The sequence below is a fragment of the Xyrauchen texanus genome, chromosome 2 (genome assembly GCF_025860055.1).
Source record: "Xyrauchen texanus isolate HMW12.3.18 chromosome 2, RBS_HiC_50CHRs, whole genome shotgun sequence".
NCBI lineage: Eukaryota > Metazoa > Chordata > Actinopteri > Cypriniformes > Catostomidae > Xyrauchen > Xyrauchen texanus.
In genome coordinates this window covers 14,488,857-14,504,752 of record NC_068277.1, presented here as the reverse complement: position 1 = coordinate 14,504,752, position 15,896 = coordinate 14,488,857, and the positions used below count along the sequence as shown (strand labels likewise).

At 37.6% G+C, this 15,896-nt stretch overlaps 1 protein-coding gene across 1 annotated transcript in view; it reads right to left on the bottom strand.

Annotated features, from left to right (window-relative positions):
* Positions 1–6,854, bottom strand: part of syt7b (synaptotagmin VIIb) — a 175,717-nt gene extending 168,863 nt beyond the window's left edge. The window contains exon 1 of the mRNA XM_052151998.1: positions 6,743–6,854. Coding sequence (XP_052007958.1) covers positions 6,743–6,776 — 34 coding nt within the window. The 5' untranslated portion in view covers positions 6,777–6,854. The remainder of the gene's footprint in view (positions 1–6,742) is intronic.
* Positions 6,855–15,896: the final 9,042 nt, after the last annotated feature.

The following is a 15,896-nucleotide window of genomic DNA, read 5'->3' as shown; positions in this document are numbered from 1 at the left end:
TGTGTGGCATTACTCTCGTCACATTACTGGGTTTAATTTGAATGAATGTGTAATTGTGTAATAAAAGGACATGCAAATTCTCTCTGCCAATTTCTCATTGGCCTTTTCTCAAGTTCAGAGGGAACCGAGGCCTTCAAGAAAGATGCCTAGTGTTGCTTCATTTGACACAACATCGAGAGAGGCCCGTAGCCTCGACCGTCCCAGAGCCAGCGCCCGTAGCCTCGACCGTCCCCGTCCTGTGGCCGCCTCCCAGGCCTCTTGACCCAGTCCCTGTCCTCTGGCCACCTCCCCGGCCTCCTGACCCAGTTCCTGTCCTGCGGCAATCGCCCAGGCCTCCAGACCCAGTCCCCACCTTGAGGTCATCCCCTTGGTCTCCAGACCGTCCGCCTGACCTTCTCTGGTCTCCTTGGTCCCTGGCTCCATCTTGGCCCATCCTCCTGGTCTTTGCCCAATTCCCCTCATCCCCTTGCCCCTTGTGCCCTCCTTGGACTACCTGCCCCTCCAAGCCCCCCCTTCACTCCATGGACGATTTGTTTTTTTTGGTTTTGTGGGGGGGGTTTGGAGCGTCTAGAATCCGCTCCTTAGAAGGGGGCTATGTCACGATTCACTGTTGTCTGCCCTGTGTTTCTCACCTGTCATCTGTTCCCGGACTACACTTCCCATAATTCCCTTCTCTCATCACTGCCAGCTGTCCCTCATTGTTCCTCACCTGTGTTTAATGTTCTCATTAGTCTTTGTGTATTTAATGCCCTGATTGCTGTTCAGTATTGTCAGTTGTTGTATGTATGTTCTTGAATGTGTTTTGACCTACCGTGTTCTGCCTGTGCCCTTCGTGGATGTTTTCTCTTGTTAATGTTTTGGTTTCCCATCGTGGATGTTTTATTTGTTCCCTGTGTTTTTGTTTTACTCTGAGTTAACCTGTTCATCTTTTGTTTTTTCATTAAAGCTGCATGTAGATGCTCATTCCTCGTCTGCCTCGTTGCACCCATAGTGCAATAATGTAAATAAATACGTCATGTACATATGTAAATTAACTCCTATTTAATTAAATAACTGTACATACCCCTACCTTGCACACATATTACCACTTGCACATGTACATGTGCCATTCTATGTTATATGTCCTATTTTTTGTATGTCTGTTTATACGCATAACATGTTTTATATTCTCACTGTAATGTTCTGTGTTTCTCCTATTGCCAAAAAATAAAACATTCCTTGTGTACATGAGAACACATGGCAATAATGCTCATTCTGATTCTGATTCTGATATGCAACACTCTATCAGTTGAGCTACTGTGCAATTTGATCACACTTAGACAAGCTTGTAAATGTAGTTGGTTATGTAATGCAAACATTAAAATGAGTCATGAGCTATAGTTTGTATGTCATAAGATAGCATTGTGTGAGGAACAGAGGGAAAAGTTAGTGTTTATGAACTGATAATCTGCTGTTTAACTTTTGATTTGAGTGAAACAGGATCAAAGTAATTGTTGTTTTAGTGCCTGTAGTGTTCATTCCACCAGGAATTGCTGTGTTACGTACAACAGGCCAAAAAAAAATTAAATCATTTTGCAAAATGTAGTTATTGTAACATGATTCTATGACCAGGTTATGAATGCCACTGGGGGAGAAATGTGACAGTCGTCAGAGACAGTAAAAGGGTGACTTAACAAACCAACTGAATTTAACAACATCCTCACAAACTCTCCTCTCTTGATTTCATTCTAGCAAGGAAAAAAGTTACTTTTTACTTTTTTATACTTAAGTAAAATTTATTGTGAATACTTTTTTACTTTCACTCAAATATGTTTTTGACTAGATACTTTAAGTATAATTATACAAGTATACTTTCTGAGTTCTTTTTACACCCCTATTGCCATGGTAGTTTCTGATAAAAAAAAAAATAAATAAATAAAAAACCTGTGCACCCTGACTTTCACAAACTGCGTTGGATAAGCGAGGATATATATATATATATATATATATATATATATATATATATATATATATATATATATATATATCTTGCTAAATGTGAGATTTGTGTGAATTATGTGAAATTTGTGATATTGAATCTCTATGCTGGGACATCTCCTGTTTTAGCCTGAAAAGAAAATCTCTTAATGGATAAAAATATATATCAGACAGCTATTACACACAGCGCCTGACTAATCATTGCTCTTGTCTCCATCTCTGCCTCACTCCGTCTGTCTGCTTGCACCACACCACTCATTCTTCCTTTCCCTCTCTTGCTCATTTCTCAGTACACTACACTCACCTCTCATTTACTCTGTCTCTGAATGAAATATGAACAAGACTTTTTACAATAGGACTGGAAACAGCCATTAATACACAATTACCCAGAGATGTGTACAAACTGCAAGGTCAACCTGCCTCTATTTTTCTTCCAGTCTCTCACACTTTCTCATCTCTGTCAACTTTCCCTTTTAGTGCAGACCTAGTATGGCAGGTTTATCTCAACCACTGGACTCTCTCTATGATCATCGTAACGACAGCACCTTAAACCCCTGGGATGTCTGTAGATAGCAGCGAGGAGCGTTGAAGGATGGTTGATGGTTTAGCGATAAGATCTTAACGATATGTTAGCAAGGAGGTCTGTCAGTTACCCTGCAAGTGGACAAAGCTGTAACATATAACTCTGTTCCAGATTGTCAGGAAACAAGATAGATCTGGGCCGCTATTGTCAGAGGCTAGTGAAGGAATAATGTCCTTCCAAGTTTTCAAAACAACTACTTAGTCTCGCTAGACTGAAGCAAAATAAACTAAATGACTCCCATTATGATCAACAAAGCTGACTATACTGGAAGTGTCCGATCCTGACTGATCTCACTGTGAATTCGTTAACACTGTGAATTCGGCAACAGTAGGTCAAAAGTTGTTCAACTGAAATTCTTACCAGACACGTGTAAGCTCCAGTTTTCAGGTAAAATGTCTACAGAGTGGTGTCAAAAGCAAGTTGTTTTTAGTTTTAAATGATGAAATATAGTGAACCATTCCCTAACCTCAACCCTAAACCTAACCATCAGTGGAGTACAAATTTAAACCTAGAGGGAAAATGCAACCTCCTAACCATGGTCATCATCAGTAGCTCCACAGGAAAAGGTAAACACATTTGATTTACTGCAAAAATGTCTGATGAGAGATGAGGCTTGTCAGTAATTTGGCAGAATAAGGGTCGATTTCAGGGTACTAGAATATTCGGTAGCAACAGGTCAATTTCCTGTGTGATCGTGTTGGCCAAGGTGTTGCAGCAGGCATTCAGCTGACAACTTTTTCTCATGTTACATAGCTACTCTTGCCACTTGTAAGGGCAAAAAATGCCCCTGAAGTGAAGTTTTATGTTTAGCTAATCTTTGATATATTTCATTGTATTCTGTTCTAGGCCTTATATAAGCCTTAAAAAACGCATGATGTGCTGTGTGTGTTTGTGTGCATGTTTACGTAGTCGATTTAAATGCAGGTCGCTTTCAGAGAGTGATCTGCAGATCCCCCAGCCGAACACCGGATCCGCAAACACCATCACCATTTTGGTGGTGAAGGGGTAACAGAGCTCTCACTCTGGCCGTTTAATTAAATTGGCCTACAGCCATTTACTCAGGTGACATTTTCAGTCTGGATGCATCAAGCTCCAAATGCAAGCATCATCTTATCCTTCCCCGGCCACCGGTGATCATCGATGTGTGCTAAAAGCATTACAAACTCACAATGTCACTACAATCTGAGAGCAAGTGATTGGCGGGCCTCCAAAAGCACCTGTACCTCCGCTGCATCTCTCCACACTCTCCCAACTCCATCCAGTGTTGTCCTCTGGCAACCCCTCCACCATCCGCTTAGCAGCCGCCACTTGACCTTCTCGCTGTATTTGTCTTATCATGTTGCTGCTACAACATCAGAACATGCCAGGAATGCCAATGACGTTAAGATCCTATCCATGAGACGGCCCAGCATCTAGCCCAGAATCCGCAATATGTCAAAGCTCTTCTTCTATCAGCAGTTAGAAACAACTGTTGTTATATTCCTACAACTTCAAACAATGTGCATTTGGGTTGAGAGAGAGAGAGCATGAAAGGGATTATAAAAAGTAGATACTGGCCAATATCATAGGTTGCATGCCGAATAATAGCTTAGTGAGGCAGACATGCGAAGTAGTCTTGAGGAAGAGACAGATGGCTTAAGGGATGTAAAATTATCTGATGTGATTGAAATCTTGCCTCTGTCAAAGATTAACCTTTATCGGTATCATATATAGGTTCTTATCACTGATTGCACACCAGCACAGCAAAACCACCGCTGGGTAGGTCTGCGAGATTGTGAGAACACATGGAAACTGGCAAGTATCCTTGAGCTGTGAAGTTTGCTCTTCAACTGTCCTTACAGTCATTATGGTACACTACCATTCCAGTTCACTTAGTCATAGGAAAAACATTATTTTCCCTGCCAAATAGCAGCATTCCTCTATTTGGATGTGTCTATTTTCTGTTCAAAAGCATTAGTGCCCACATCTGTATTTTATGGAAACCAACGGAGAAAACGCTGCTCAGTTCAGATGATTGGGCTCAGCTTTTCTCCAACTCGTTATTCCCAAATCCATCCTTTTAAAATCTGCTTTTGTATAGTACAGCATTAAATATCCTGCAATACATTCAGTGTGAGAATCTTAACTGTATTCACATTAAGAAGTACTAAAGCTGATTATAGTCATGAAGCTTATAAAACTCTCAAACAAATTAACACCCCTTACAAATATGGTAGTTTCCACCACAATACCAGTTACTTCAGTTATAGTTGCTACTAAAACTGTGGTTACTTGGTATTATCCAAAATAATTGACAGAAAACTTCTTCCATTGTTTGAAGGTGAACCCTATTCATTTATTATGGTTTTACAATCAGGATTCCCACACTTTTTGTCTAATTTATTTCCATGTCTTTTTCATTACATTTACAGACATTTAAAACAATTATTTGAATTCCGATTCACTAATAAATCATTCAGACTCGCTTACAAATCAGACACCTCTTTATATACAGTATATATGGTAAAAAAAAAAAAAAAAAAAAAAAAGGCCATGTCTTTTAGGATTGTATTAATTTCCATGACTTTCCGTACCTCTGTGTTTTCAAGGAAAAAATAATTTTATAATTCCTTTGCAATTGTCAAGTTTTCAATGAGCGGGTGAGCCCTATACAGTAGAAAGATCAATAACTGAAGTATTGGTGTTTAGTTAGCATGGAAATTTTATTTACATTAAAATTATATTACAATATCATCACATTTTTGTAAAATGGTAGTTCTAGTGTAAACAAGTGAACAAAACCATTATGGCAAGTGTAAAATAATAAAGGTCGATTTTAACCACTACTGGGGCAAAATATCAATTTGGTGTTTCTTTAATGTAAAAGAAAAAATGCCAACTCACTCTGTAAGTGACAACATGCCACACTATTGTGGAAAAATATTAATTCGGCTGTCAACTACATCTTGAACCTTGTAAATAACCATGGAAATGTCCAATAGCTCTTTAGTAGAAAATACTTTAAGGTATGTGTTTATAGAAACTGACTTGCAAATAAACCCACCCTGAGAAACATGAATTGGAGTAAAAATTGTGCTAGCCCAGGTCTCCCAGATATATTTTTCACCTAAATATCAAGAAATTCCATCACAAACATCTCACAGACCACGTGTTGATTGTAACGGATACGATAACGGAGTTGTGCACGCGCGAGGGACAACCATCGATAAATCAGCTGTTAAATCGCATACAAACGCGCGCGCGCGCGCAGGCTCCACCTTGAGACGAGACACGCTGGGAATTCTCAAGGAGCACGGCACGCGGAGCGGGAAGCACCGGCATGCGAGGGAAAACAGACCAATCAGAAAAGCATCATGCCAAAAGCGAGTCTGTGTCAACAATATAAAAAAACAACAGTGCCTGACTCCGTAGAATAGGCTACACGACGTGAATGTTATACATTTCCACTAAATGTCAAAAAAAAAAAAATGTTTTTACTCACATTCTCGTAATATTACCTCAATAGCCTACAGTTTATATGCAACAGACACCAACACGGTTGTTTTATGACGGTTAGTCATTATGTCTTTTACAATAAAATCAACACGTGCGCTCATAACAATTCATAATCATAATCTAAGCAACAGGAGGGGGCAGAGGCCAGCATATAGGCATCTCCCTTCGTCCTCACAATGACCCATCATCAGTTCCCTGCACGAAGTGGCCGGTGCACTCAGTCACGGGTACGAAAGAGAGCCGCATACTTCTGTCTCTAATAAACGCACGCGCAGACACCATATCATGACAATGAGATGAGGATGTCGACCTTGCTCGTGCATGGATGGCAACTCCCTCAAAGGCATAAGGGTAAATAGGCTACATTTACCCTCATATGGCAACACAACAGGTGCTATAAGGGTGTGTGTGGGGGTGGTAGATTTGTGCAAATCTGAAAGAATGCATATATACAGATCCGTTTGCACCTGTTTGCGGGTTTGACAGCTGGCATGTAACAGTTTACAGTAGAGGGCAAAATGACACTAAAAGCACCAAATCACCACTGGGTCATTAATGACATGTCTGGAAAGCGGTAACGGGTTCCGACAGACCGTCTGCTATTCAAGGGCGGGCGTTCTTCATGAAAACAATCGAGAGTAATCCAGCAAAGTACGATAATGGCACCTGGCTGCATTTATATCTCACCTTTTCCGTCCTCGTCCTCTCGATTCAGGTGCATGGCTGTTTGCCTTCGCCACGCCAACAGACGCTGTTTCTTTTGACAAGTCCCCTCCAAGAAAAAGTCGAATCCAGAATATATTCTTGATCTTACAAAAGTCGAGTGAGCATTGAACAGATCGCGCTCCCTCTCCTCTCCTCTCCTTATGTCTTTCTTTCACTCAGCTGTTTTTTCTTTCCCTCCCTCTTTCTCCGAGTCCCTTCATTCGATTGATCTTGGAGGATGGCAGAGAGGGTTTGACGGGAGGGATGCAGGCGAGGTTGGCGAGTTTTGCGTCCGTGTCACAGCCAGCTGATGGCATCTCTGTTTATGTCTAGTTGAGCAGTTCTGTCTCTAACCTAATGCAATTTAACCACTTGTACCATAGCCATCATCTTCTATTGCACCAGAATTTTTTTTTATTTGATTCTATTTATTTATTTGCATTAAATGTTATTCATATTACATGATAAATTCATGGTAATATTTTTTCATTTTAATAAAACATAAAATATGTGCTTCTATGATATCATCTAGAGATGGGCAAAATTCATAATTTAAGAATGAATGCATGACTTAGAATTTGTATCGAATTGGCCACGTCCCACAGGATACTACATTGGGACGCAAATTGGAACAAAAGGAAGAGAAATTGACTATATTTTGCAAAGAAATTCAAACACCACAGAGGACCTGTCCAACACAACAAAATGGTCAATAATAGAACAGATAACATGTTTTTAATTTTCTAAGCCTGCTTCATGTTGTTTGGCTCTGGGGTAAATTAGAACATTCTGGGAAATTATGTGATATATATATATATATGTTCCATGAGCACTGATGGTGTGACACAATCAGCACTTCTACGCTAATCATCCATGCAATTATCTAATTAGCCAATCATGTGGCAGCAGTGCATAAAATCATGCAGATACTGGCCAGGAGCTTCAGAAAGGGGAAAGATGTGATCTCAGTGATTTGGACTGTGTCATGATTGTTGGTACCAGATGGGTTGAGTAATTCTGTAACAGCTGATCTCCTGGGATTTTCACTCACAACAGTCTCTAGAATTTACTCCAAATGGTGCCAAAAACATCCAGTGAGCGGCAGTTCTGCGGATGGAAATGCCTTGTTGATGAGAGATGTCAACAGAGAATGGCCAGACTGGTTTAATCTGACAAAGTCTACGGTAACTCAGATAACCACTCTGTGCAATTGCTGTGAGAGGAATGCTATTCTGAGATGCGGGTTGGTGCTGTTTTGGTAGCACGAGGGGGACCTACACAAGATTAGGCAGGTGGTTTTAATGTTATGGTTGATATATATATATATATATATATATATATATATATATATATATATATATATATATATATATTAGGGCTGTCAATCGATTAAAAATGTTAATCGAATTAATTACATGGTGTCTCGATTAATTAATTGCGATTAATCGCTTATACAAATATTTGCTGAGAAAGCCGCTCATATAACAATAATTAAATATATAATGATGAATTAATGATACATAGTTATCTTTAAATATAAAAAATTATATATTTTATATATATATAAAATAAAAACATATTCAGATAATTAAATCTGCTTTACATTCTTGTGGCAGAAGAGTTAATAATTGATAAGACAATACAAAAAGCGGCTTTAGAATACAATGTATTGTTTACTATCATATTATTGATCATAAGTCAATCATTGGCATACAGTTCACAGCAATCCATTTCACAAGTGAATTTGTCAATCAGTTGGAGATTTATTAGGAGGGCTTGTTTAAGGACCCGTCAATGAACTGCTGTGTCAGACATGCTTGTGTAGCGTCTTGGATGCGTTGCATCATAAACATAAATTTTTAGGTCACTGTGTCAAGTTAAATATAGTTTAATACTTAGAACACATATTGAGATCCCTTAGTTCGGATTTGCACTGCATCAACTGTTTTGAACGCAAGAATGTAACGCATGTTTGTGTTGTTCTGCTCAAGGGGGTTTTTCTTCACTATATAAAATGTGCATTGCCATGCAGCTGAAGTTTCACATACTGCCCTCTGGAGTAAACAGGTGGTACTACAAGCTTGCATTTCTCAGGAATCTTCCATATTACGTTCCGGGGGGCATTGCGATTAATGGTGTACATTTTTTTACTGTGTTATTTTTAGTCAAATTAATCGCACTGAATTAACGCATTGAATCAACAGCCCTAATATAATATATAATACTAATTATACAAAAATGATGGGTTCAAATTATTAACGCATTTAATCGCATGCTTGTAGTACCACCTGTACCACCCTACTCCAGAGGGCAGTAAGTGAAATTTCAGCTGTGTGAGCAACACACAGTTTATACAGTGAAGAAAACAACACAGATATGCTTTACTAAGGGTTCAAATGCGAACTAAGGGATCTCAATATGTGTTTAAAGATTGAGTATTTAACTATATTTAACTTGACACATTGACCTAAACATTTTATTTTTATGATGCAACACACCCGAGAAGCGACACAAGCATGTCTGACGCAGGTCATATGGTAGGGTGACCCAGTCCCGAAATTGGGAGCTTTGTTCCGCGTCCCGCAAGTCATAAGCAGTGTCCCGCATTTCAATTTTGTCTGTATAATTTTTCATCTTTATTATTATTTCGCCATCATTTTATTTCATCGTCCTTTCATTACAAAATCACTATAAAAAATAGTTAATAAGAAAACACTGAACATGCGCAGCCTTTTTTCTTGCCAGAGCGGGAAACACTGGAAAAAAAATTGCAACAGAAAAATCCAGAGCTCCCGAGAAGAAAAAGTGCCTTTGTTCGTATAATAAAGAATTGGAGAAAATATACACATGGTTAAAACCAGTTACAAGTGACCCTAAAAAAGGAGAGTGCAGGGTATGCCACCAAAGTTTCACGGACAGCTCTGCTGAAGCATTTCAGTGCCCCAAACATGACAGCTCTGATATCTTTGGCTTTGAGCATTCCTGTCACCAACGCATTCGTGGAGAGCGTGTTTTCACTGATGACCGCTGCGTGGACAGAGACAAGGAACTGAGCATCTTTGGACCTCATCAAAAGTGAACTCCTGGTAAAAGTGAACACCTACACCTGCCAGGAGTTCTACAGTCATAATGAATGAGAAAGCCCTACTCGAAGCAGCCAGATCAGACCAAATTTTTTCATTCAAGATGCACTAAATCTGGTAAGAACGCATTTAATCTTTCTAGTCTTTAATAATGGAATTGATGTGCTTATTTGGAAATGTGCTTTTTAACGATTAGATTATTATTTTCACACTATTTACATTGAGTAGGTCTGTGCTGTTAAAATTAGTTTGTATCGTAGACCCTATGCCAAACTGAGTGACATTCACAGCGCCGTCATTAACATTTAACATCACTGCAAAAATACATCTAATATAAAATCAATATTTATTCACCTAGTACAATAATAGTAAGTTATCTCTCCCTCGTGTCCTGCATTGTCCTGCAAAATCAGATCTGCTGACCTGCAACAGAGCAATAGCCAGGTGGTCATCCTATCATATGGTCTTTACCTCACAAATATTTAATTACCAACAAGGTTAAGGAGATGTCCTTAAATATATTATTTAAATACTCTTTCTACCTCCAACAACTCCAAAGCATTGAAAACCATTGCACTATGTAATGAATATAATGTTGTGGCATTATTGTAAAATATTTCTGTAGTATTGTGTACTATGTACCCCTTAAACAAGTCCTCATAATAAATCTAGAACTGATTGACAAATTCACTTGTGAAATGGATTGCTGTGAACTGTTTGCCAATGATTGACTTATGATCAATAATATGGTAGTAAACAATACATTATATTCTAAAGCTGCTTTTTGTATTGTCTTATCAATGATTAACTCTGCTACTACAAGAATATAATGCATTTTAATTATCTGAATATTTTTTATTATATATATATATATATATATAATAAAAATATTCAGATAATTAAAATGCATTATATTTTATTTAATAATTATACATAGTTATATATATATATATATATATATATATATATATATATATATATATATATATATATATATATATATATATATAATAAAAAATATTCAGATAATTAAAATGCATTATATTTTATTTAATAATTATACATAGTTATCTTTAAATATAAAAAATTATATATATATATATATATATATATATATATATATATATATATATATATATATATATATATATATATATATAATTTTTTATATTTAAAGATAACTATGTATAATTATTTCATCAATAATTATTGAATTATTGTTATATGAGGGGCTTTCTCAGCAAATATTTGTATATGTGATTAATCGCAATTAATTAATCGGGACACCATGTAATTAATTCGATAAAAAAAAATTGCGATTGACAGCCAATATATATTAATATATATGCAGATATATATATATATATATATATATGTATACACACACACACTGGCAGCCAAAAGTATTGGAATAATTTACAGGTGTTGCTGTTTCAGAAGGAAATTGGTAATTTAATTCACCAAAGTGGCATTCAACTGATCACAAAGTATAGTCAGGACATTACTGATGTAAAAAACAGAACCATCACTATTTGAAAAAAAGTCATTTTTTATCAAATCTAGACAGACCCCATTTCCAGCAGCCATCAGTCACTTCCACACCTTATCATTGAGTAATCATGATAAATTGCTAATTTGGTTCTAGAAAATCATTTGCCATTATATCAAACACAGCTGAAAGCTTTTTGGTTCATTAAATGTAGCTTAACATTGTCTTTGTGTTTGTTTTTGAGTTACCACATTATGCAATAGACTGGCATGTCTTAAGGTCAATATTAGGTCAAAAATGGCAAAAAAGAAACAGCTTTCTCTAGAAACTCATCAGTCAATCATTGTTTTGAGGAATGTAGGCTAGACAATGCTTCAAATTGCCAAAAGAAAAGACAAAGGTGCACAATACAGTCTTCAAAGACAAAGGACAACTGGCTCTAACAAGGACAAAAAGAGATGTGGAAGGCCCAGATACAACTAAACAAGAGGAACAGAGTCTCTAGTTTGAGAAATAGACCCCTCACATGTCCTCAGATGACAGCTTTACTGAATTCTACCTGCTCAACACCCGTTTTCTGTACAACAGCAAAGAGAAGACTCAGGGGTGCCTTATGGGAAGAAATGCCACTTTTGAAATTGAAAAACAAAAAGAAAAGGTTAGAGTGGGCAAAGAAACAGACATTGGACAACAGATAATTGGAAAAGAGTGTTATGGATCTTAACCCCATTGAGCTTTTGTGGGATCAGCTAGACTGTAAGGTGCGTGAGAAGTGCCCAAAAAAACAGCCACATCTATGGCTAGTGCTACAGGAAGTGTGGGGTGAAATGTTACCTGAGTATCTGGACAAACTGACAGCTAGAATGCCAAGGATCTGTAAAGCTGTCATTGCTGCAAGTCGAAGATTTTTGATGAGAACTCTTTTGAAGTATTTTAAGAAGTTCTGAACATGCTTTTCAAATTGTAATTGTAATTTTTCACATGTCCTGACTATACATTGTGATCAGTTGAATGCCACTTTGGTGAATAAAAGTACCAATATCTTTCCATAAGGGCAAAATCTGTACATTCTTCCAAACTTTTGGCCACCAGTGTATATATAGGCGTACAACAGGGCTAATTAAATACTAATAAGAGAGTGCTAGTGCATACCAGGGCCAGTTGCATTCCCACTGTAACTTCCGGGGCTTCACCGTGCCTCCTCTGGGCTTTCTCGGGGCCAATGGCCTTTGGCCCATCGATTACCCTTGGGCCAAGCAAGGCCAACTGGGGATTGAGGTGGGGCCAATATCAAAGGTGGAGGTTGTGTATCCAGCGCCCTACGGTAGAGGTTCGGAAAAAAGAAAAAAATTTGCAGGTACAGTAGGCAACAAATCTGTTAAAATGCACAATGGACAAAGCGGTTCCCAAAGAAAGAATTTTCCATGATTCGAGATAATGGATGGTGTGCTGGGACATCATCCCGCTGTTAGGTGAGAGACCACTCAGGACACTATGATAGTTACAGTCGGTGAGTTTTCAAAGCTAACTTATCTTTCTAGCTATCTAATGTTTACAAACATTATAAATACAATATTCTAGATAGCTAGATAACATGATACCTCAACTTGAGCTTTCCTCTTGCTTGTGAAACGGGCGAGATGTTTGGCGTTGGCACCAGGGCAGTGTGTTAAGGCATTGATGTATGTCCGAATCCAAATCCAAATCCAATCCAAAGCCCATTGCAGCTAAAACTCTTAGGCTACTGGCCCAGCTGGCCAGTTGATAGCCCTGGCTCGCACTGGCCCGATGGTGAAAAATCGGCTATTGTGTTTTATGGGTGACCTTTAGCCCTTGCAACAGGAGGGCTTTTTATCCCTATACTTTCACTTATTGGACAGTTTTTTAAATAATTTTTGATTTATCACCTTGAACAAATCTGAAATGACAAATAAGCATTTTGTCTTAAAACAAATGTGATCATTTCAAGGATTCTCATTATATACATACGTTTGCAACATTTGTAAAATGTATAAATATTTACAAATATTTACAAATTGTCTTAAAAATCAAACTTTAGACATTGCAGGCTACAATCTCAAGGATCAAGAATATATTGCAGTGTATGTTTCCAAACAGGTGTTAAGGAAAATTCTGTGGTGGATTTTGTTGCTGTTTTGGGAGTAAATCAAATCAAAAGTGCCTTTCACCCCAGGGGGCCTTTAGCAATGCTGTACCATTTTAAGTACATTTTTAGGTAGTATTTCAAACATTGATTAGGTCTATATAATATTTCTGGAAATGCCAAATTGTGTGTATTATAGCATGTTTATAGGTAATTCTTGCTGAAAAAAATTAAGTAGGCCTATCAAATAGTGCAATCACTTAACTTTCTTTGAACGTCATTCCAGTTTGAATACTGCATCCTTACATTCAAATTACGGCATCCGTTTGCTACCTCAGTTTAAAGTTAACTGAATTGGAATTTAATTCTCTATGGCATACAACTCTGGTATTTTTACATAATTAAGTCATATTAGTAACCTATCCTTTTAGTCTTATCTGTATATAATCAGCCACTGTTTAGCCATTCCTGCAGATTTTCACAAGCTATTTCACATCTCTGCATGAATTTGTGGCTGACTGACGGCTAACAGCAAGAATCATCCTAGGATGCTAATTATACCTTCTAATGTGTTGCCGACAACATTACCTGAACCCTCTCTAACAAGTACCCAATTTCCCTTCTAAACACACAGTCTGTTGGCATCTTCTTTTGTGAAATAAAAATAATTTGTGAGTACTCTACATCGTCTCCTGAGACGATATGTTTTCCCAGCTGGTATAATAGTACAAACACAACACACCAATTGACTCTCAGCTCACGGATGCAGGTTCAGAGCTTTCCTATAAAAACTCACTGTTACTGACGCCCCCTAGCGAATGTGAACTTGAATTACATTTGTTATAGGGTTTGGAAAAACATTGGCTATGTGAGGCAGTATTCTGTGAATGATTTAACAGACAGAATGTTTGAACCACCTTAAGAAACTGGTTTCAGATAGGCTTTCAAGGAGTTTACTACATTCAACCACTTCACCAGACAGCATTGTTTTATCCTAAATACCACCGAAAAGCACACATGACACAGGATATCAGTGGGATATCATAGTGCACGAGGGATTAATCTATGCTGCCTTTGAAAAACGTCCCAAATGAAGGCATCTTAGTAGACAGGATGTGAGGCAAACTTTGGATTCGGACATACATCGATGCCTTCCTTTTTCAATATACTGCCAGCAAAAGATTTTCAGACAGCTGTAGTCCGCCTTAGTCTCTCTAGACCAGAAGAAGCAACATTAAGAATTAATTGGTGTGAAGCCTGGGATTTATTCTCTAGGTCATTGTGCAAAAAGATGGACCCAATAAAAAAGAGCCTTGAAAGGCCTTTAATGTCTCTGTGTCCTTGTGAATAATTCATGTACCCCCTTACCAAGTAAAAGCATCCATATGGATGTCATAAATTACAACTGCAACATCGAAGCCCCATTTTCTACTATGAGTCTGTATTAAAAACAGAAAAGTGTTAAAAAAGCGTTTATATTTAGTAGATTTTACAGAGTGATAGGGTTCTGGAAGTAAAAAAATCCCATTTATTTTCTTTATAAACAAATATAGAACATAATAACAAATTGTTCTTCTTTATTTATAATTCTGTGTAGTATCCAAATTCTCGGTGTGGAACTACGTTACCCATAATCCTGAAGATTCACCAATCAGGGAAGTTGTTGTCAACAAGTTGTTTAATATTTGTGACTTATTGATTTTGAAAGCAAAATCAAAGAGCTACAAAGCATTGTTTTCATATATAAAATGTTTACTGATTTGAATTCAAGGTTAAAAAAAGTTTGGAAGGGGTGCATTGGGGATCAGTTGGCAACTCTGGGGGCTTAACCTTGAGTAGCCAGATGCCTAAGTGAGATAGGGCCTGATAAGCGGGCTTCTTGTCACTGCCACTGGCATCCTTGTCATTCATTCATAATCCTTACATCACACCTTAGACATTAGAGCATCAAATTATCTGAAAAAACATTTTATCTACTCTGGCGCTGTATCAAAACCTAGTGAGAAGTCTAACTAAACAGCATTTGAAGGCATCTAGGGTGTGCTTCAGACACTCTTGTTATGCTATGCAGAGAAAGCAATCTCGTAATGAATTGATGGCATTGCCTGGGATCACCATGTTAATAAATAATTTATGAATATGGTAATATAGCGACGTACCATGGTATTTTTTTGTCATTACCTTCAAGTACCATGTAAATACAATAGTATATGAATATAGTTATCATATATTAAATTACCATGGATGTAACATGGTATTCTTTGAAGTAATTTGAAGCACCATGCAACTACAGAATGGTGCATAAATAGTTGTATATCAAAGTACCATGGTATTACCATCTGATACCACCAGAAATCACATTGTTATTGCCCAGATGTGCTCACACACACACACACACACACACACACACAAGGAATTTTGCCTCTTATCAAAAGCTTCAAGTACATACAGAAATACAAC